This window comes from Trichoderma citrinoviride, assembly GCF_003025115.1.
Source record: "Trichoderma citrinoviride strain TUCIM 6016 unplaced genomic scaffold BBK36scaffold_4, whole genome shotgun sequence".
NCBI lineage: Eukaryota > Fungi > Ascomycota > Sordariomycetes > Hypocreales > Hypocreaceae > Trichoderma > Trichoderma citrinoviride.
This window is the reverse complement of record NW_020194712.1, coordinates 970,785-991,040: the sequence shown is the minus strand read 5'-3', so window position 1 is coordinate 991,040 and position 20,256 is coordinate 970,785. Positions and strand designations below refer to the sequence as shown.

At 52.4% G+C, this 20,256-nt stretch overlaps 5 protein-coding genes across 5 annotated transcripts; 2 read left to right on the top strand and 3 right to left on the bottom strand.

Annotated features, from left to right (window-relative positions):
- Window positions 1–1,956: 1,956 nt before the first annotated feature.
- BBK36DRAFT_1114664 (hypothetical protein) lies at window positions 1,957–3,543 on the top strand (the record flags this gene model as incomplete). Its single annotated transcript, XM_024890056.1, has 1 exon — window positions 1,957–3,543. The coding sequence occupies one exon, from the start codon at window positions 1,957–1,959 to the stop codon at window positions 3,541–3,543; it is 1,587 nt and encodes a 528-aa protein (XP_024751395.1).
- An 823-nt stretch (window positions 3,544–4,366) lies between these two features.
- BBK36DRAFT_1194821 (acyl-CoA N-acyltransferase) lies at window positions 4,367–5,295 on the bottom strand. Its single transcript, XM_024896868.1, has 3 exons — window positions 4,973–5,295; window positions 4,587–4,833; window positions 4,367–4,508 (listed from the first exon to the last, which is right to left on the bottom strand). Exons 1-3 carry the CDS (start codon window positions 5,283–5,285, stop codon window positions 4,376–4,378), a joined length of 693 nt encoding a protein of 230 aa, XP_024751394.1. The 5' UTR covers window positions 5,286–5,295; the 3' UTR covers window positions 4,367–4,375.
- A 1,237-nt stretch (window positions 5,296–6,532) lies between these two features.
- Window positions 6,533–7,969, top strand: BBK36DRAFT_1094185 (hypothetical protein; the record flags this gene model as incomplete). The annotated part of the gene is made up of 1 exon (XM_024889056.1): window positions 6,533–7,969. A coding segment is annotated over one exon (1,437 nt), but the record flags the coding sequence as incomplete, so codon positions are not given.
- Window positions 7,970–8,998: 1,029 nt separating this feature from the next.
- BBK36DRAFT_1115310 (hypothetical protein) lies at window positions 8,999–10,581 on the bottom strand (the record flags this gene model as incomplete). Its single annotated transcript, XM_024890120.1, has 4 exons — window positions 8,999–9,919; window positions 10,015–10,220; window positions 10,274–10,474; window positions 10,530–10,581. The coding sequence occupies 4 exons, from the start codon at window positions 10,579–10,581 to the stop codon at window positions 8,999–9,001; spliced, it is 1,380 nt and encodes a 459-aa protein (XP_024751392.1).
- A 6,604-nt stretch (window positions 10,582–17,185) lies between these two features.
- Window positions 17,186–18,433, bottom strand: BBK36DRAFT_1139579 (SIS domain-containing protein; the record flags this gene model as incomplete). Its single annotated transcript, XM_024893317.1, has 1 exon — window positions 17,186–18,433. One exon carries the CDS (start codon window positions 18,431–18,433, stop codon window positions 17,186–17,188), a length of 1,248 nt encoding a protein of 415 aa, XP_024751391.1.
- Window positions 18,434–20,256: the final 1,823 nt, after the last annotated feature.

Sequence of the window (20,256 nt, the reverse complement as noted above, 5' to 3'; positions counted from 1 at the left end):
TGGGAAGCTGGCAGCGTGACAGGGCCTCGGATCGAGGAGCCGGGCTTTCAGACCACCGCAGGCCCTACGACTTCGCCAACGCATGCCGAAAGAATAATCTCGGAAAGGAACAATCGAATAACACAGCCGTCGACAGATTTTGTGTTTGGTGCCACGTCTCATTTGCCGATACACTTGGCAAAGGATGGACTTTCTAGGTGAGTCTTCTCGAGTCCCTTCCTCTTTTGTTGCCAAGGTTGGCATCCAAACAAGGCCTCTATCGCTTCACGCATCGTTCGAACCTCACCTTTGATGGTGGAATCGAATCAAGATGCCGTCATGTTCTTGAAGACTTCGGAAGCCCATGTTCTGCATCATTAGCTCACAGCTCACGTCTTAGTGATGAGGATCGGACAAGCGCGACTCGGTGAGCCTACACAATCTTCCCATAGGAAACAAGAATCCGACTCCACGATGGCTTAACGAAGCCGGGGCTTGACGACAGGGATTCTGACGTGTATTATAGAACGACACCCCAAGAACGCCACGGCAGCTTTTCGGGGGAGTTGCCGACGACTTCGAGACATAAGTTATCTTTCAGTAATAGCAGTTTCGTATCATTGGACTCGCCACTGTCGGAATGCCATTCAAGGCTATCGTCTGTGGCATCAGTCAGCTGTGTTTCCTCCTCGACCATATCCGTTCCAGAACTGCCAAGGATCTATACCAAGCGCTCACAAACCCAGAGCCCGAAATGTGATATCGACATCACAGCACAAGCTCCGTCTCCTCCGTTTACTGAACCATGTTCAGTAGCAAAACGAAACCGAACGAGTCTGTTAGATTACGCTCGACGCAAACATGAAGATGATTTACTCAACCTACAAAGTCCGGAGCAGCCTGTGTTCTTCTGGGGAGGCTTACGGTACGTCTGTTTCTTTGCACCATTCTCAGAGCCTTGTGCGAGGGCTGCTTGTCCAAGCGTTCCAAGCAAACAAATCAACGCAGCGGACACAGTTTGGCCTGTTTTTCTTTCGTCTCGACTCGAGTGTGCTTGACGCAATTCCCCTTCTTGAAAAGCTTCCCCCTTCCTGCAGACTGGCAATATCATTCAGAGCTGGCTTTTTCCGTGGTGTCTCTTTGAGCCGGTGTTGGAGCACCGTAGGGGGCATCTTCACTGTTGAGGAGGCTCCGCACATGAACCCATTGTCTGTGAATCACCGATGGGAGCCCCAGCCAGCTGGCAGCTGGCAGAAACCACCGACAGATGAAGAGCACGGTCAAGACTCGCCTCGGTAGCTCGCGTGACTAATGGGCAGCTGGTGCTGCATCACTGCGAGTTTTCCTTCTACCGGTTGCCCAAATCTTGTGCTTAAAACCCCCTTGGTCCCAACGTTCAGGCTTTCTGTTCCAACACCATCCACTCTGCAACATTCCACCGTCAGCACATAGTCCTCTGATGTCCCTTTGAGCCTGACCACACGTCTTATCATTTGCCCGCACGTCATCTATGTCTGTCTGTTTCTTGCTCAACGCTTCTCTCGAGATCCTAAAGCTAACCGATCCTGATGCAGTTCTGACTTGGCGGCCCGACCCAAGACTCACAAGAGAGCTACATCTGTTTCCGTTCTTGCTTCTCGCATTCCGATATCAGCATCAGATAGCTTGAACGATCGCTATCCCAGGCCAGAAATTGTTGAGTTTGCTATGGATCAGTCTATAGTCCAAGACGTGCCGACCCAGGCCGAAGAACCCCAACCAGCCATAGCTCCTGTCCATCCAGTCATGGACCCAGAGCACCGGATGTTCGGCCACCATACACCCAAGAACAGGCACGCAAACACAGTTGCTGATGGAGCGCCTGCCTGCGAAGCTGTCATACAATCTCGGGAGCATGTTCATGATCAGGTCGCCAGCATCACCCCTCTGGCACAGCTGGCCTGCGAAATAGTGGGAGAGGCATCGCTCAACCCATCGATGGCTTCTCTTGACGAAGAGCCTCGATGTATGTTTGTGGACAACTGCCAGACTGGCTCGCAGCTACGCAAAGCTATTTCGCATCTCTTTGGACGCAACAAGGCCTGCACCCTGCGTATCCCCAAGCAAGTCTGGGTGTACTACTGTCGCAAACATTATCAACGAATTCGATATCGCAACGCCAAGACGTACCCGCTCAACCAGATGTACCTCGTGAAGATGCAGATCAACCGACTCCAGAGATGGAGCGACGAGAACCAACGCCGTGGAGTCGGACCCTACATCAAGATGTGGACGTTTGCATTGCGCAAGAGAGAGCAAAGTCGTCTTGACAAAGAGTCAGGAGCTAGAGACGGAGGCGGCGATGACGACGGTCCGGAGACAACAACCGGCTCAGCCGCCCCTGACTGGATCATTGAGCGTCTGGGAACCGAATACACGACGGAGGAGATGCTCACAGTTGCCGATCAGCTGTACACGGAGATTGAGAACGGTACCCTTGGCCAGGTCCCTGAAGTCGAGTTTCTCCCCGACATTATAGAGCCGGAGGCTGGCAACATCGCAAAGTTGGTCAAAAGCCGCAAACAAGGAAGCATGATCGCCACTCCAGTTGAAGCCAAGGTCTACAAGCGCCGGATCTCCGACACTGCAGATGTCGTGGGCCAAGGGAGCTCCTTGCTCCCCAGCCAATATGACGTTGCTGAATCTGCGACCCCTTCGAGGAAGCGAGTTCGCGTCAGCTCTCTTGAAGCTGACTACTACCGCCCTTCGCTTCAAGTGACCCTTCCATCAATTTCCCACTACGCAACCAGCCGCGTGTCTCTGCCCACGCTTGATCAGCAGTCGGTCATGCCACGAGCCTTGCCTGCAGTGCCCAGGATGCAGATGCCCTCCCCTGGCCGCTCTCAGGGACCTGTTGCACACATGTATGGACCCTCTTCCAGCGACTTTCGGCGCCCCTATGCTCTCAATGGCCCCTACAGCCACGAACAGCAGCAGCATTCCACCCACTATCGCGTGGGCGCCGAGCCCCCTTTTCAGAGAAACAGAGATCCCTACAACCAGCAGAGACTGCCGTCCATCAGCGCTCATTTGGCGGGAACCAGCAACTTTCAAGACTCAAACTTGGCTATTCCTTGGGCCTTGATCAGTGATGGCACAATTGTTCCACGAGCTCCGCGCTTGCGATCCTACAGCGATAACGTCCCAACGAATCAGCCCGCCTTGGAATATCCTCGGCCCATCAGCTCGAGTGGTGCTCCCCAGTTCGGCTTGACGTGCTTCGACAACAGAGGTGCAACCTCTTCCACCAACGAGCCGGAATACCGTGACTATTCTCAAGGACACTGGTCCGAATCTACTCATGCTTCAGGATGGTTCCAGAGACCGGGCAGTCGGCAACATCATCACTATTACGACCAAGTGACTCGCCCTCAGCTGGACAGTCTACGAGCTGCCAACAATCTCGGCCCGGCTAAGCTAACCCCTGTTGAGAGATTCGAGCACGAAACTCATCGTTACGGAGACACATGGGTTCCCGCTGATCATGCCGCTTCAAAGGTAGCTAGAGACGGACGTGAGGCTTAGTCGTCGGAGCTTCTATGCCTAGCACCGTATCAGACCCTCCTATAGGAGAGCGAAGAAGAGTCGACTTGCCTGGACTGCCACTTTTGCGATATGCTTTCATTCAAGGGCTGTGAGGCACACACCTTGTTCTCTCTCAGCTCTATGCTGCACTACTTTGCCTTTTGGCTGAGTCTTTTGTTGTTTATCTCGCCCCCCCTTTTTCTCAGTTTACGCTCTGGGTTTCTTTAAAGACCGAAGAGCTTTACACTCACCATGGCGAGGCGCATCTGACAATTGTGTTGGACGAGCGTACAGTCGGCGCAACATCCGTACTGCTTTCTGCTTTCTTGATTTTGTCTTTCGGGGTCTCCCCTCTACTTCTTTCTCGCTAATACGTCTTTTCCTTTTCTATTTTCATTCGTTTCTCACAGTTCCTTTGTTTCTTCTTTTACACATAGAACCAAATCAAGACGGATGATGGATCAATATGAGAGGAGGACTTGCTTTGACGAGGAACGGCCGCTAGATGATGGTTAATATTGAGTTTTGCCCGGAAAGGCTGATGGTAGTCGTGGCTTTTGGGCAAAAGCAAACAGGGATACAATGACTTTGCTGTGGAGGATGAATATGGGCGTACACGGATATTGTGTTGGAAGGGGGAAGTGGATGGAAAGGGAAACCAAAATAAAGGGAACGGAAATTCATGGACGAGTTATAGAAGGACAAACAGATACAAAAGTACCACAAAAGGATGCGATTCTTTTCTTTCTTGTCTCATTCTTCACGAAAGTCACGCGCCCCTCTCTATATATATCTCTCTGTGTGTGTGTCCCTGTGACTCTTTTCCTTTCCATCACTCTCGGAACATGACGATGCCGCCATCCCACTCACTCAAGTCTCCCACATTCGCCCTTCCCACTTCGACAAAACCAAATCTCGAGTAATACGCATCCGTGCCCCTCAGCCCGATGAGCCAGACCTTGCCCCTTACCTTGGCCTCTCCGCCCTCAGCCCTGCGCTGCTGCCCGTCTTCATCCTGCTGCAGCAGCCTCTGCCGCTGCCACTCGTCCGCCCGGGTGAGCCCCTCGCCCAAGAGCAGGGCGCCGAGCCCGATGCCCTGGACGGAAGGGTGCACGGCCAGGGTGCTGAGGTACCACCACTCGGCGCGGTTCTTGTCCGCGAAGAGGGCCTTTTCGATGGGCGGGAAGACACGGTCGAAGGCGTGGGCGGCGTGGGGGTCGATGTTTAGGGGGGCGAGGAGGGTGTCTTGGAGGGATATGAATGTGCGGACGAGGGGGGCGATCCAGGCGACTTGTTTTTGATGATGTACGTGTAAGTTATATGCTCTTCTACTGTTGTTCATTGTATGGGTGGAGAATATAATGGAGGATATCTGTATGAGGAAGGGAGGATGATGAGAATGCGGGAAGAAGGGGGGAATGAAACATACACAGAGTAAACCATCGCTCTCCGAAGGTGATGTCCGCACTGGGCCTCTTCCAGCAGGAGAATCCGACGACTGTGTCATCTTCATCCTCACTTTCACCTCCCTCCTTGACGATGAACGTAAATGTCCATTCCACGGACCAGTACCGCTTCGCGTACAGTCTGTACAAATACTTCTTATACGACTCTGGATCTTCGTTCTTGCGCGGAAACAGCAGCGCGGCCAACTTGTCGGATCCGAGACAGGCGTCGTAGAGACGCACTGCGTGGGTTAGGTCCGAGGCGGTTCCTGGACGGAGGCGAAATGTTGGAGGCATGATGAGAGTGGGAGAGTTTAGCGATGATTGAAGTGTGATGGGTGTGTGGTTTGACTATTCAATACGGTGTATAAGACAATTGAGGATGTGGGAGAGGGCATGTAGTATATACAGAGGCCATATGTGACTCAGTCTAGTCATATAGAGATAGCTTCATGTTGAAAGGCCCCGTTCTCGCTGCTTGCTGACCCCAGTTGCCGAATGAGTCAAAGTCGGGCATTGTGAGTGGCTGGATAATATCCCGTTTATTGGGGTTGAGGAGGATATGTCAGAAAAAAAAAATCGTGCCATCTCCACTTTCGGGCTGTTTTGGGGAACAGGGGCCGTTTGTGCATGAAGATATGGAGATTACGGAGTAGTACAGGGCTGAAAGTCTTCCAACGTCGCTGGAGATAGTATAGATTTAGACGAGGAGTTGATGGTAGGTAGCTTGCGATATTGTGTGGATACGGTTGGGGTTGGCGCGGGAGGTGGTTGTCGTTCTGGGAGGAGTTGGTGATGGCTTCGTGTTGGAGGTTGATGGGATGTAGCGCCGAGCAGTCGTGAAGCATTGCACCTTGACGGTTTGCCGTGGTGTATTATACAAGCCGAAGTATTCTGCTCACGATTGATATAAGCAAGAGTTCAGGTAATACATATAGTGCTTATAATGCAAACAGTTGTCAGGGGATAGACTCGACTGTACCAGCGTATTGGGACTGACAGGAGGGGATCAGTCTCGGTTTTCCATGGTGTTCAAGCATCAAGGTGTGCGCACTGATTGATGTCAGTTCAGGACGCACAAGATGGAAGCGATTGCTCTTGCTCAAGCTCCCAGTCTGCACACCGCCCGAGAAGTCTCGATGTATCTTGCATGTACTTTGGATGCCCAAGGCACACCTCCTCGGCAGAAAAAGATCAATAGTATAAAGTATCTTCTCTCTTACATCCTTTCCTCATTCCTTCTCTTCCCATCAGAAGTTTTTTGCATTCCTTTTCTTCAATCTCTCGATCATATCCATAACACTTGACGATGTGAAGCCATCTCCCTCCAATTACCCTCCTTCAGTCTTTCTCTTCCTGAAAGTTCGTCCACAACTCCTACAATGGCTCCTCCCGAGGACCCAGGCAAGCCCTCACAGGGTAAAGAAGCCAAGAAGACATCGCGCAGAGGCAAAGAGAAAAAGAAGCAGTCCAAGAATGGCAAGTTGTCAAAAAAGACTAAACGCCAACGAAGACGCGAACGAGAAAAAGAAAAAGAACGAATTCAGAAGCAGCGTGGAGGCCAAATCATGCTCGATTATGCTCGCTTTCACAACGGACTGGAACTCGAACTCCCAGAAGACCAAGATTTTACCGAGTACTCTGCAGTCCCCCGCAGAGGCTACTACGTGAGACTCCGTCAGCTTCGAAAAGAAGTAAAGAACAAAGACGATCCGCCGCGGCCAGTATCGCGCATGGCTCCGGCGCCTTGGGTCCCGAGCCCTCATAACGATGCATTCCCCAACAAGCCATACTGGGCTGGAGATGACGACGAGCAAGAGGATGAACAGGAAGAGAATCATGGCAGGCCCAGGAAGCGGGCGTGCACCAAATCGAATATGCCTACCAAGAGGCAGCGATTCTACAAGAACTTCTTTCCTCTGTCTCAGGAATTTATACTCCCAGAAGACGAATCCGACGAAGAAGAGATTCCTGAATATATCATTCATAAGACGCCACCCACTTTCATGGGTATCCCGAGGGAGATCAGGTTGCAAATCTACCGCAGCATCCTCACCGTCCAGCAGCCCATTCAAGTCCACAGCGGATGGAAACAACTCTACTGGAAGGAAGATCTGCAATTGTCGACTGGCATCCTCAGGGTTTGCAAATCCGTGTACGAGGAGGCCTGCACCGTGCTCTACGGGGCAAACACCTTCTTGTACCTCCTCCGCGATCCATCCTCGTCCGACGCATCGGCCATTGACAGCTTAGCCACGGACGACTCGTGGCCTGTAGATGACTCCTCCGACGACAGTGACTTGGACTATGAAGAAGAGGGTGCCTCAAAGTGCCCTGCCCGTACTCAGAAAGAGCGCAACATCAACATCGCCAAGTATGCGCACCTGTTCCGCAAGATCACCATCATGGCCGAGGCAAACAGGTACTCGGCCTGCACGCAGGCAGGCATGGCTGCGGCCATCAATGTCTTTGCCAGAAAGGTCGCCAAAGACGGAATCGGATGGGAGCAGGGGTCCGATTACATCCAAACATTGATCATCAGCGTCACGCCTACCTCCCAGCAGGGCAACGAGGACCAAGAGTCGAACTTTACTTTTGTGAACTTCTTCGTCCCGGGATGCCCTGTACTTTCGGCCATCAAGGCCGTCGACTGTCGACTGCTCAGAATCGAGGTGCTGACAACCCGCGAGACGAGGAGGGGCAAGACGTGCTCCATGAGCGGAACCAGTTCGTACCGTCTTGACATTAACAGAATCCACGAGCGACTCTGGGACGACCGAAAGCGGATTGGCTCAGAGGACAAAGGGAGTTGGGCGATACCCTGGATGAAATTGGCGAAGCAGAGTGAGGGAAGGATTGACGAGCTGGCGAGGCACATTACCGCGTTCTGTAAGCAGAGGGGCTTTGAGCAGCAGACGACGGAGGGCATGGATATTGACTCGCCCTACTGGGATGATCTCAAGGAGGACGAAAATGAGGATGACTTTTGAGGGATTGGGTATGACGGAACGGTTTTTGCTCTTTGCTTTATGGATTTTCCCTTGCGTCGCGGGCCCTTTTTGCAATGAGATACATATCTACAATGCTTTCGGCTGGTTTGCTCTGCAGTTTCTGAACGCTGCTACAATCTCAAGACAGTCAGTCTACAATTCACTCCATCGCAATTACATACTTCTTTCTCGATTTCTCTTCATTCCGCTAGTCACTTTACCATCTGTATACTACAACCTCAATAGTTCCTCTCCGCTTTTCCCAGTTGACAATTCAAAATCCAATGCCTTAACTCATACTCCATATCCTTGCGAATAGTACTACCAAGGTATTACACACAACCAACCACCACAGCCAGCGACATCCGGGGCACCTCTCAATCATCAGAACTTCCCAAAGAGTCAAGCCCACGCCTTCTCACTGGCTGGCTAAATTTTCCGTCAGACGAGGGGCCCCAAGAAAGAGGAGGTCACAAGAGAGGCACACACGAGCGGGAATCTCCATCCGCATTCTCCACTCCAATGCTTGCAGGACCTGACGCAATCGCCGATGATTTCCCCCAATCTTGAAAAGAGGGTCTCAAAAGGGCGTCATGATCGTCGTTTGATAGGGACCGCCAGTCTTGATTTTCATTGTTTATTTTCCTAATTTTTGACGCTTTTTCAGGGCTATATCTACAGATTTCTTGGTAATGTGCTCAAGCCCACATTTGCCTTCTCCCCCGCAGCTGTCCATCGTCATCCCCATGCCTTTACGTATGTGCAATGTGCCCATTCAGAGCGCCGTCATGCAATTTGCTTGAGTGCCCGCTCACCGTGGCACTCGCCGGCTCTCAAGCTACAATATGAAACGATACAGAAACAAGAACAAGAACCTCCAATCGCTAAAGCAATGACACGCAGTATACAAGAAAGATCAGATGCTGCCAACTCCGTAGACCCCGGGTCTGATGCATGCACATAAGAGTAAACGCAATAGAAAACAAGAACAATCGCTGAAACGACACAATTTTGCGAGCTTCACGGCGCATTCCCCAAGATTAGGATGAGCAGCATGCCGTTGAGGAGACACGTGGCGATGAATGTACCCCAGACAATCAGGCGGTAAGCCAGGGACAGCCGGTCTTCTCGGTACAGCGTCATGCCGAGGCCGGAGCAGGCGCAGAACAGGCTCACCATGGCTCCAAGCGTGGCTCCGGCATCGACCTCGACTCGCAGCTTGTGCCGGCCCGTCGAGATGAGAATCCCGGCAATGCCGAAAAAGACAAAGGCGGCGCCAAAGCAGCCAATTGTCCCCCATAACAGCACTCGCTCCCGGTACCGATGCAGACGCTGGCTGTTGACGCTGGGCAGCGCGTAGTGCGCGGCATAGCCATGTGTGGGGAAGTTGTCGGAGCTGGCGTAGGCCTCCTCGTCTTCCTCGGAGTCGGTGTGCACGGCCGTCGTGGAGCCGTAGCCCTGGTTGAAAGGGTCACCGGACGAGAACAGGGGTTGTCGCTCGGATGACCGCGGCTTGCCCAGCCATTCCTTGGCCTTTTCCAAGGGAAAGGACATGAGGGCCTGGGCAAGCTTCAAGCCAGGGAAACCCGAGCCCTGGTCGGGATCGACGTAGATTGCGTAGTCGTCCTCTGGGCTGCCCGCCTCGCTGCCGTCATCGTACTCGTTCCAATACTTGGTCTGCGGATAGAGACAGGATGGCGGTAGAGGGTCGAAGGTGACGCGCGGTGAGTTCGAATCGCGTCTCGTCGAAGGGGCCACGGGCGTATCGACCGACGAGGGAGAGCTGGGTTCGCTAAAAGCCGGAGTAGCATTGCGAAGGATCTGTTCGACCTCGTCGTGCCGTCGTTGTAGATCGGTAAAGTTGCGTCGGGTGAAGCTCTTGGGGTTGCTCAGCACCTCGTCATTGAATCTTGTGCTTAATGAGGATGAGCCTGTCCACTTCTGTTGAGAGGTTAGCCAAGGTCATGGAACCTGCCTTCGTATGTATTCCGTGAAAAGGCAGTATAGAAACCAAAGAGGCCTCCAGCATGACGTACCCTGTATTTCTTGAGAATCTTGCGAAATGCAGTGACCTGAGCATTGACGAAGCGGATCAAAGCTTGTGTATCTTCCCTGCACCGTAGCAGTTCGCGCTCATACTTGAGGAATTTGCGTTGGTTTCTCAAGGATACACTCGGCAAATCGGATTGGTGGTGGTTCTTGGCGGCAAACCGCTTGATGCTGGCGGCAATGTGATCTAGGTCTGGTTAGCAATTGGAGCTTAGGAAACTTGGACTGGTGACGACAGATTCATACCCAGTCGTCTTGATACCTCGTCGGCCTTGCTGGCGACGAACAAGTCGAGTCGGTCGTGCTGGTGGCAGAGCTCGTTGTACAAGGCATCTTCGAATCGGCGGAGGGCAGTGTCTGGGTGGCCGGGGATGGTGAGAGCTGTGGCTTGGTCGCGGGTTGTGTGGACCTTGATCTCGTGCTTCAGGGAGTTGTAGTCGACGTTGTCTATGCTTGCGATGTCAGTTGGAGTGTGTGAAGCCTGCAACGTAAGGGGACGTACGTAAGCTCCACTCAGGGACAGACTCCCGCTCCAGCTGTTCGCCGTATTTCATGGTTCGCAGGAGCTGCTACTTGCAATGATGCTGCTTCGAGGTCAATTGGGCGGCTGTTGGCGATATGATAGCATCCGTCAGTGGCGGCAGCGTCGGAGGATGCAGAGGCAATGTTGGTGGAGCAATTGGGCTTCTCGAAGACGACCGCGGCGGTGGAAGCTGGTACGTAGGAACGAGAAGACGGGCGAGGACAAGGAGAGCTCCCGGATCGTCCTATTCGGTCTCTCGGCACGGCTACAAGAGAATTGCAACGGATGGGAGAGTTGGAGTGCAGCTTATGCCAAGCGCAGACGTCTGCCCAGTGTGGTCTACTTTGTACTGTGGGAGGCAGCCAAGAGATTGAATGCCGGTCGAAGGTTGTGGAACAGCCGGATGGCGGTCGCGGAAAGAAGGGGAAAGCACACGAGAAGTCAATTGTTTCTCGGGTCAGAATTGACCGTAGCAGAGGCAGAGGTAAAGTAGTTGCAGGAGAGCGATACCGGTCGGATGAGATAGGAATGAGACAGCAGGAAAGCCCGGGGATGACCTGGATACCTAGCAGAGCTGGGCTGTGCAGGAGATAAGATGTTGGCGTAGAATCAGAGCGATAGGTCAACGTCTGCAGGTGGTTGCTTGCGCTAGACGGGACAGGGCGAATGAGCCGGAGCCGGAGCCGCGGGTGATGCGAATGAGGTCGGGCGACGACGGAGGAGAGATGTGAGAAGGTGTAGAAGCGAAGAGAAGAGAGTTTTGCATAAGGTATAGAAGATGATAACGATCGGATGAGAAGTGAACTTCGTAATGCACTTGTCATGTACGGCGGAAAGGTCTCGAATACGCTGCACGTGCGGCAAGGTTGTCGGACTAGGCATGTACTCCGTACCCAGCAGCAACTTCAAGGTTGTACAGGCACAGGCACGCAGTACCCACGATGACGCACAGGCGCTGGACAGACGCGGGTGAAGAAGATGCTCAGGAACCGTCAATGCCGAGCAGATCAAGAATAAACAGGGCGCAGCAGGAGGAGCAGTAAAGAAGCAGAGCCAGACAAGAAGTTGGATCGGCATCCAGAGCCAGCCAACGAGCAGAGCAGGACCGCGCACGGGGCTCGCAAGATTATATCATCGACGAGGGACACGCCTTGGTTGGAAGAGAAAAAAAGATGGAGAGCAGCTGGGCCGGCAAGGAGGCGAACCGACCGGGCAAAGAGTCCAGGTCAAATTGCACGGATAAAATTGAAGATAAGGTGCCCACTACCCACCACAGTGCCTACCTTAGCGCTGGCCGGGCCTTTGCAGGGTGGCAGCCCGGTGGGTTCCAGGCGCTGCTGCACGTTTGGGGGGTGTTTCTGGCGCTGGCGCATGAGGTGGGGGCAACGGCTACGGGGCACCCACGGGCTCAGTAGTCGGGTATGGGGGCTGCTAGTCACTGGAGGGCCAGCCATGTGATCCGTCCATGGCATGTGGTTGACGGTTGATACATTGCTGGGTTCAAGCAAGCCATGTGTGGCTGGCCAAGGCGTCTGTCTGGCTTGAACCCGGGACTTGGGCTGCTAAGGAATGGCAACTACATATGCCGAGCAGCACGTTATCATGACGAATCGGCGGTGCAATACGGAGTACATATTAAAAACATGGAGCAACAACCAACAGACAGCATCGCATCGCGCGGTGAGACAAGGCACGATAAGAGCGTCTCAGCTACTGCAGTAATACTCTGGCACTCTTGCACGACACAAATTACGACATTATTGGCTATCAATTGCAGGCCGGTGTAGAATTGACACACATTATCAACCCAAGCAAACACCATCCAAGTCGTTTGTTCTTTCATCTTCCCGCCGCAATTGGCTGTTTCTCTCCTCGCACATTGTTGCACGCACAAGCTGCGCCAAGTCCTCTAGCTGTTCCAGACCCTCCATGAAAGAGCATGAACCGACGACGGCCAAGAGATCTCTCGGCCCCTCTATCCGAGAAGGTCATCAAGAAGATGTATTAGGAATAGTAGTACTGCTTCCTGAACCATTGGTGCTACGGATTCATTACCAAGTTATTACATGTGCCACCGCTGCTGCCGCGGCAAATAGGGATCGATCCGAGCAAGTCTAACGAACATAAGGTGACGGGGAGTAGTATTGAATTGGGACATTGTCGTATTCTTCCAGGTGTTGCTCGCTTGGAGCCGAGAATTTTCCATGCTCTCACGTTGCATGTCCAGAGCCGTCCACCGTCTTCTCTCGCGATAGTCGTATACACTCGTACTCAGTACGCCGCCCAATCAACAACCCAGTCATGGAATTAAACTACCTTGACTACGGAGTACTCTAACTATCAAACTCGGAGTCGGTTATATTCCTGCCGGCTGTTATGGAAATAACCCGACCAAGGAAGCCAAAGGAATCGCACGGCCTTACCAATGAGAGCGCAGAATCGCAGCAACGTGCATGCGAGTTAGCATAGCGCTTGTGCTTCTGCCTCGTCCAGTAGTGCCATCACCATGAGGAAGAGGCCGTCTCTGGCTGTCTAGATTGAATTGGTATTCGCGCCGACTTGTGTAGGAAGCTCCTCTCATTGGTTGGGGGCGGTTCAAGGTGGTGGTTTTGGCTGCCGCTGCCTTACGGAGTTCGGCTAAAGGCGCGAGAAGCTGTCAAGGAGTGGACTCGCGACTTGCAGGGAAGTTGACAAGGTGCAGCTGTTGGAGCCAACAGACCAATGCCTGGATTGAGGTGCTGCAGAAACTTCATTCTACTATGTATCAGCCTCGTTCTGTTTGGGCACGTATATTTCGTACATCAGTAGCCTTCTGTCTCTTGGTTTACACGCTACCATCACGACATATTGTTGACTCGGCATCCTCACAATACGAGCAAAGAGGCCGATATGTCATACCTCATACTTCCCTGAACAACACGGCCGATTCAACCAGGGAACAGGAGAGAAAATCAACAAGCATCAACAGAAACCAACAGAAAGCGAGCAAAAACCCAGGGTCCACAACAAATCTGCAGGCCCTCCGTTCCCGCCCCAAGCTCTTCTCAATCCGTTCACCGAGACGGCCCAGCTCCAACGAACCAACGCCTTTCTTCTGTTGATAATTCTCCGCTCCAACCCTTTTTCTTTCATATGTTTCCCTGTCCTGCTGGAGAACTACATGTATAGGCAGGACCCGATCGGCCCGTTAAAATGGGCTTTGCCACTGGTGTCGCGTGTGTATTTACCCAAATTGGAGATTAGTATTCCTGAAACTTTTTTTTCGTATGCGCTTCTCGGTGCGTTTTGTTGGTCGTGGTTCTTGGTTTCTTCGCGAGCTGAAGCTGGGTGGGAAGCTTGGTTTCGGGTTAATTTCAAACGTTGCATTCAGGTGGTTCGAGTTTTTTTTTTTTTTTTTTCTTCATTTGCTGCTCTCTTCTTGTCTGTACCCTGATTCTTCTGCGTTGGGTGGTGTAAGCTCGAATCCCACCGTGATGAGAATTCCAAGTGACAGTGCAGCATCTGGATAGCCTTTCTCTCCATTACTTTTCCACCCTTATACATCCCACACATGCCCATATCACGACAAACTCTACAGAAAGCGTAAAACCCATCACCAATTCAAAGAAGTCTCTAGTCAAGAGAAAAAGCAACCAAGCACCACTTCCGTGCCCACCCAAAGACTGCAATCCCAGTCCCCCCCTCCGATCCACCCAGCGGTAAATCTAGATTGCAAGGGCCCGCCGCCTCTCCATCCCGAAGCCCGTGCGACTCCATCCTCCCTCGAACCTCGAACAGGGGTCCGTTTGGTCTTTTTTTCACCCCGTTCCTGATTTTTTTTTTTCTCTTTCTCTTTCAATTAGAATCCCGCTAGTCTTACTGGCTGTACTATAGTAGTACTAGCATTCAGCCGGAGCAAGCCGCTGCAGTGGGTTTCGTTATGAGGTGGGTTTCTCGCGTACGAGCTGGTAGTACCACAAGATAGTAGATGCTACCCTTTGCCGTCTTCCGAAGGGAGAAGAGAGGAACGTGGTCTTGGCGAGAGTGCGTATTCGAGGTCTGTCTGCAGTACCTTTGACGAGATTTTCTGCTGTTGCCTACGCCTTACTGCCATGGCCTGTGTTCTTATCACATCATACCATAGTCCGTATATAAGGCAGATCAAAGTATTACCACTCCTCCTTACATCAGATGCTGCAGCCTTTGATAAGACGACATGACCTCGTGTCCGTGCTGCTCAAGACCTCCCAAGAGATAACGACATGTACCATTCATGGATGGATAAGATACCTGCCATCACCTTCAACCCGCTACTTCATCGCAGCGGTAATGATGCTCCGACGAAGCAGCGGAATAATGGGATGTATACACATGTGGTATTACCTTAAAGCAGGCAGGGTAGCATTACTGCTACAAGAACAGCCATCCATGTCACGCACCTTTTACCGCCCTCCTTCCGCATCTCACCAAGCCTGCAGATTCCCATGCATGTCTGTATGCATGTATGTATGCATGTAGGGTACTGTACTCGACGATAAGACGATAGAGGAAACCCTACATGTACCTTTGATGCCTTGTGAATACTCCCGTATCGCCATCACGCAAAAGCAACAATGCTTGATCAAATCGTCCGGTTTCAGGACGTTGAAGTGGGGAGTTTGCACATATGCTCTCTCCTGTCACACTGCCAGACTGCACCCACGGACAACAAATACATACATACATACATACACACCTTACATGCCATGCCGTCTCAGGTCCTCACAGTATTGGACGGTTGAATGAAGAAGCTTGCGGCTGAGCCTTCAGCTCTGGAGCAGACGCAACACCATCTCCAGCTATCTGGGCTTGGCTTCTGCTATCCATAGTGTCTTTCGGTGACAGGAACCCTCCATCATCATCAGTTTGGCTGTCTATCAATTCTTTTCAGCTTTGCCATTGTACACACCACAAACAACTCCATCGCTTCATCTTCGCATGTCCGTCGGACTGCGGTCGTAGAGCATTTCATCCCTCCCTCGGTACCACACCAGCCCGATCCCCGAAGTAAAAGAACATACCTCATTATCTCGAATATGGCTCCGTATCTGGTACTTATCTGAACATGAGGGAGCGCCAATCCAAGCAGGTGGCCAGGCGTTGGATCTCCCAATCGCCGTCGCCGCTCCGACAGTTCGGCCAACTACCATTGCATAGGTAAGGTAAGGTAGCCGATTCTCCCTCTCGTTTGTTCTCTGCATGCAAAGAATCCGGCAGAAAGTTGCGTGATCAATCGCGAATAATCCACCAGCATCAATTATCAGGTTCAAATGAACAATCGCGTGAACCGCCCGAGTCATCGGTCACGCGACACTCCTTCCCTTCCTTCGCAGAAACAGGTCTCAAACAAACGGTCTCAGAAAAGTTGTAGGTATTAGATACTAGCAGTAGAGAAATAGGGACTTTATGTAGGGAGCCTTGTCAGCTCCGATGCTTGGCATTGATTCGCCGATAGAGGAGCCAGAAATAGACTGCGAGGAAGGATACGAAGGATTAGGTAGTCGTTCTAGGCCCATGGACAAGGTTGCGGGTGTTTGCTCTACCCTTGCTTTGTTGCAGTCATGTTATGTATCTCAGCTGCATGAGGCCGTATCCGGCGAAGTGCATAAGGACACCAGCTTCTGGGTATTGAGGTTGATACGAACGCTGGACGTCTTTCTCTACTTTGGTTCGCCGATGGTGTTTAAGCTGGGAACATCTCAGTTACAGGCAGAATCAAGAGGCTTGGGGCGTGCTGGCGTGATGTTTGTGCAGACAACAATGTCGTGATACAAGATCAGTCAACCGCTCGAATCGCCAATATTTCAGCTTACCTGCTCTTGGCTATAAGCTGTCAATCAATATTTATGTTTATATCCAAACCCGGAGTTGAAATGCTGAATCTTGAAAAGATATCACCGACGTCTCACTTCCAATTTTCATTTGGCACTGAAAGAAGCGTCCCCTCACTCCCTGGAGAGGTATACCAGGCCCCCCTTATACCAGCATGGATCAAAGTAGATACAACGAAACTTGGTGCTAGGACACAAGATTAAACATATCCAAAACTCTGTTTCTCTCAGGGCCCCAGTATTTCCACCAGCGTTCTTCCTCCACCTCCGCAACCGTTGTTGTCTCTGGTGGACTCCCAACGTGGAGATTGACATATGGGGTTCCCAGCTTCTCCATAGACAGACCACGCTTCTCATATGACATTGGATAAACCATGGAGGCAAACAATTGCACAAGGACACTCAAGGTAACGAGTGCTCAAGTATTCTACCTAAATGACCCATGTAGACACACTAATATCCCAGAGTCACCCTCCATGAATGCACAAGGACTGGCATATTCAATAGCGTGAGCTGGATGCCCCATTGCAATATATTATATGCATGCTGTAATCGATAATGTATGCAGCTTAAAGATGTATCGTAGCAATTTGCCTGGTATCGTTCGCAAAACAATGGCAATACAAAGGTTTCCCTTCCAAGAAGAACAATGCGTGCTGTGCTGTTGCTGTCCCCCAACGGCACATGATCAATCACCACCGAGCATTGTGGCACAATGAGACGGGCCCCCATCATGTCTCCTATCGCTTTCGTTTCCTCAACACGTGCCAAGTTCGAATATGCATTTCACGCCTCCTGGTGTTCAAGTACTCGCTCAGCCTCCAAAACGCCAATGATGCTCCCGTTGTTGGTAACGGCAATGATGGACGCTGCCTGGTCCTGCTCGTCGACAATCTGCGACTGCATGTCCTGCAAGATCTGCCGCGCCTGGCGGACCGTCGTCTCGGACGACATGGCCAGCATCTGGTGACGGGACACGACGAGGCCCGTGACGTCCTTGATTGGTCTCACCATGTCTGCGTCACTCAAGGATCGAATCCTGCTCGGGACGGCGATCTGGTCGCCGACTCGGACCCAGCCCGTCTTGGACTTGTACGCTGTCCGAAGCAAACTCAGCGCGAGATCTTCGCTGCTCAGCTCACTTGCATCGTCAACGTCGTCCCATGGGACGAGGATGTGACCCAGGGTCGTCGGACCCCGGGCGGCCATCGCCACCGCAGCACCAATGGCGCCGCCGGGATGGTTTTTGGCAAACATTGTCGAGACACAGGCGTGAAGCTCGTGGGCGGCCGTCAGTGCCAGCGCATCCCCCAGCGCAAGGGCAACGGTGGTCGATGCTGAGGGAGCCGAAACCCCAAACGATACCTTTTCGGGCTCGATGATGGGCGCTGGCAGCAGTATCGTGCTGGGCCGGTGCTTGATAAACTCGCAGGTTTCGTGTCTCATGTGCGAGGTGAGGAGAATGGTCGGGAGCCGCTCATCCAGGTGAGGTAATGTGAGGAGAAGCTCCTGCGTCTTTCCGGAATAAGTGATAAACAAGAGTGTATCCTCCGGGCCCACGATGCCCAGATCTCCGTGTAGGGCTTCGGTTGGATGAAGGAAAACGGAGCGAATGGCCAAGCTCTGAAACGTAGCGACGAGCTTCTTTCCAATGTGGCCGGATTTGCCCACTCCCATGATGACCAGCTTGCCCTTGGTTTTGGCCAACCGAGTGATGGCCTTGATAGAGGCATTGAAGCCGTTCCGGGCAACCGCGTCAACCTCGTACAGCTTCGTGAGGTTTGCCAACGCGGCCGCCTCGACGTTGAGCACGTGGATGCCGCTGTGAAGTCTCCTATCCATCATGGCCTGCTCTCGAACAGAGTCTTTGTCGAGGCTGAAGCCATCGACGGGGTCGCCAATCTCATTGGCCGACGGGGAGGCTGATGGAGTAGGCGGAGAGGGAGGCGGGATTGACGAGCATTTTGACGCGCTCAGCACAATCACAGCACTCGTCTGGATTGGCCTGTGATCGCCGTGTCGTAGATCAATCATTGTTTTCCGGCGATGAGGTGAGTTGTGTTTTGATGAGTCAAGTCGATAAGAAGCAGCAGGGCAAGAAGCAGCAGATGGCTTTTATGCCTCTGCTTCGACTTTGTAAACAAACCTCTGTTGACACAGAGAAGCCCCCGATTCCAGGTGGCAGCGGCTGAAAGGAAGCGCCAAAGGCAATGGAACCTCAGAGACCAGCGCACAAATCTGTCCCGAGAACCAGGTGACTGTCAACAGCCCAATGGCACAGTGGACACGTCAAAAGCGAGGCAGCTCTGGATGCGCACAGAGTCCACGTTTCCCCGAACACAATGACGCCTCCCCCGGATTTTCCAGAGAGCTAGTCGTGCGTCGACGTGTCGCCGTGTCACTTGTCGAGTCTTTCGAGGTTGGACCCTGAGCCCATTTCCGAATTGGCACCAGGAGGGGAAGATGGGGAAGTGAGAAAAAAATCTGAAGGAGGCGGATATCGCGAGCTTTTCAACGCATAGCCATGACGGAAAGTGAAGAAGGAACCCCCCAGGTACATGTAATGAAGAGAGAGGATCGCGCAAGGCTTATGGAATCAGGGTCTGATCGCCGCAGATAAGGGACCTCGAAGGGATCGAGCAGAGCTGCATTAGTAGGAGGGAAAAAAGTCGCAGAGTCATCGATCCGTGTGAGTGGACGGTGCGGCGATTGGTGGAGGCGGGCGATTGTGTGCTTTTGAGATCTCGAGTCCAATTGGGCGCCGGCGCGGGCGACAGAGGGCGGAACGGCGATGCGATTTCTAATGGCAACGGAACGGAATCCACACTGTCGCCTGGGCTGGATGGCAGAACAGTTGAACCGACCGACGCAGCGACCAGTTGGACCGCTGTAGAACGTGGCTTTTGCTTTTTGCTGCTGGCTTGACGATTGATTGATGGCTTGTGCGAGCGTCTTCTGTCGAGTGGTCATGGACCTATCACATGTCTGATCGTGTGGAATTGAAACAGAGAGCGGCCAGGGCCAAGCTGTGTCTGTCAGCCCTTCTACTTTGAGGGTAATCCATACTGACAGGGAACATTGACAGATATGCAGCCATCTCGTATCTCCGCCATCTGCAGCTGTGCTCTGCTTCTTCGCCGAGAGCCCGGCCGCGGGAGTGCCTGTGATTGCATGTGCGCGCAGCCCCCGCATCGTCACGCCATCAGCAGTGCAAATGAGTGCTGCTGGGATAAATTTCCGAGGGTATCCGAGGGGGTTGCATTTCGAGGGGATGACTGACGCAGGATTCGAGAAGGAGTCGCGAATGATTGACATGCAACACAGGAGAAGAGAGAAGAAGAAGAAGATGCAGTCGGTATGCTACAAGGAGCGCACACAATGGACTACTAGATACCTTACCTACCTTATACTGTAGCCTATCATGGCCGCTGTTCATAGACTCCAGACCCTCCTCATACAAAAACCATCGTCATTGTAATACTAGAACAATTCACGGCTGACCCCTTCCAAGATGCATCATCACGTCCGTCCCTGCACTTCCAACACGGTTCCAATACAAATCAATCCAACCCGCCGAAAACGTGTGCAGCCCGTCTCTTTGTCTCTTTATCCCGTGGACCGGGTTTGGCAACCATTCATTGGCTCGCCCCCCCGTTAAGCCCTCCCGCCTTTGTCTTTTCTTGTCTCGGGCTAGCGAGCCGGATCAGGGAATTAATTATGCGAGATGCAAATCTGCCATCAACTCTCCTGGCCGCATGCGATTTTGCATACAAGTGCCTCTATCTCCAGAACTTCAAGCGCAACGAGACCGTCCACGATGACGATGCCCTGCCATCTCCGCGATAAGACCAATGGAG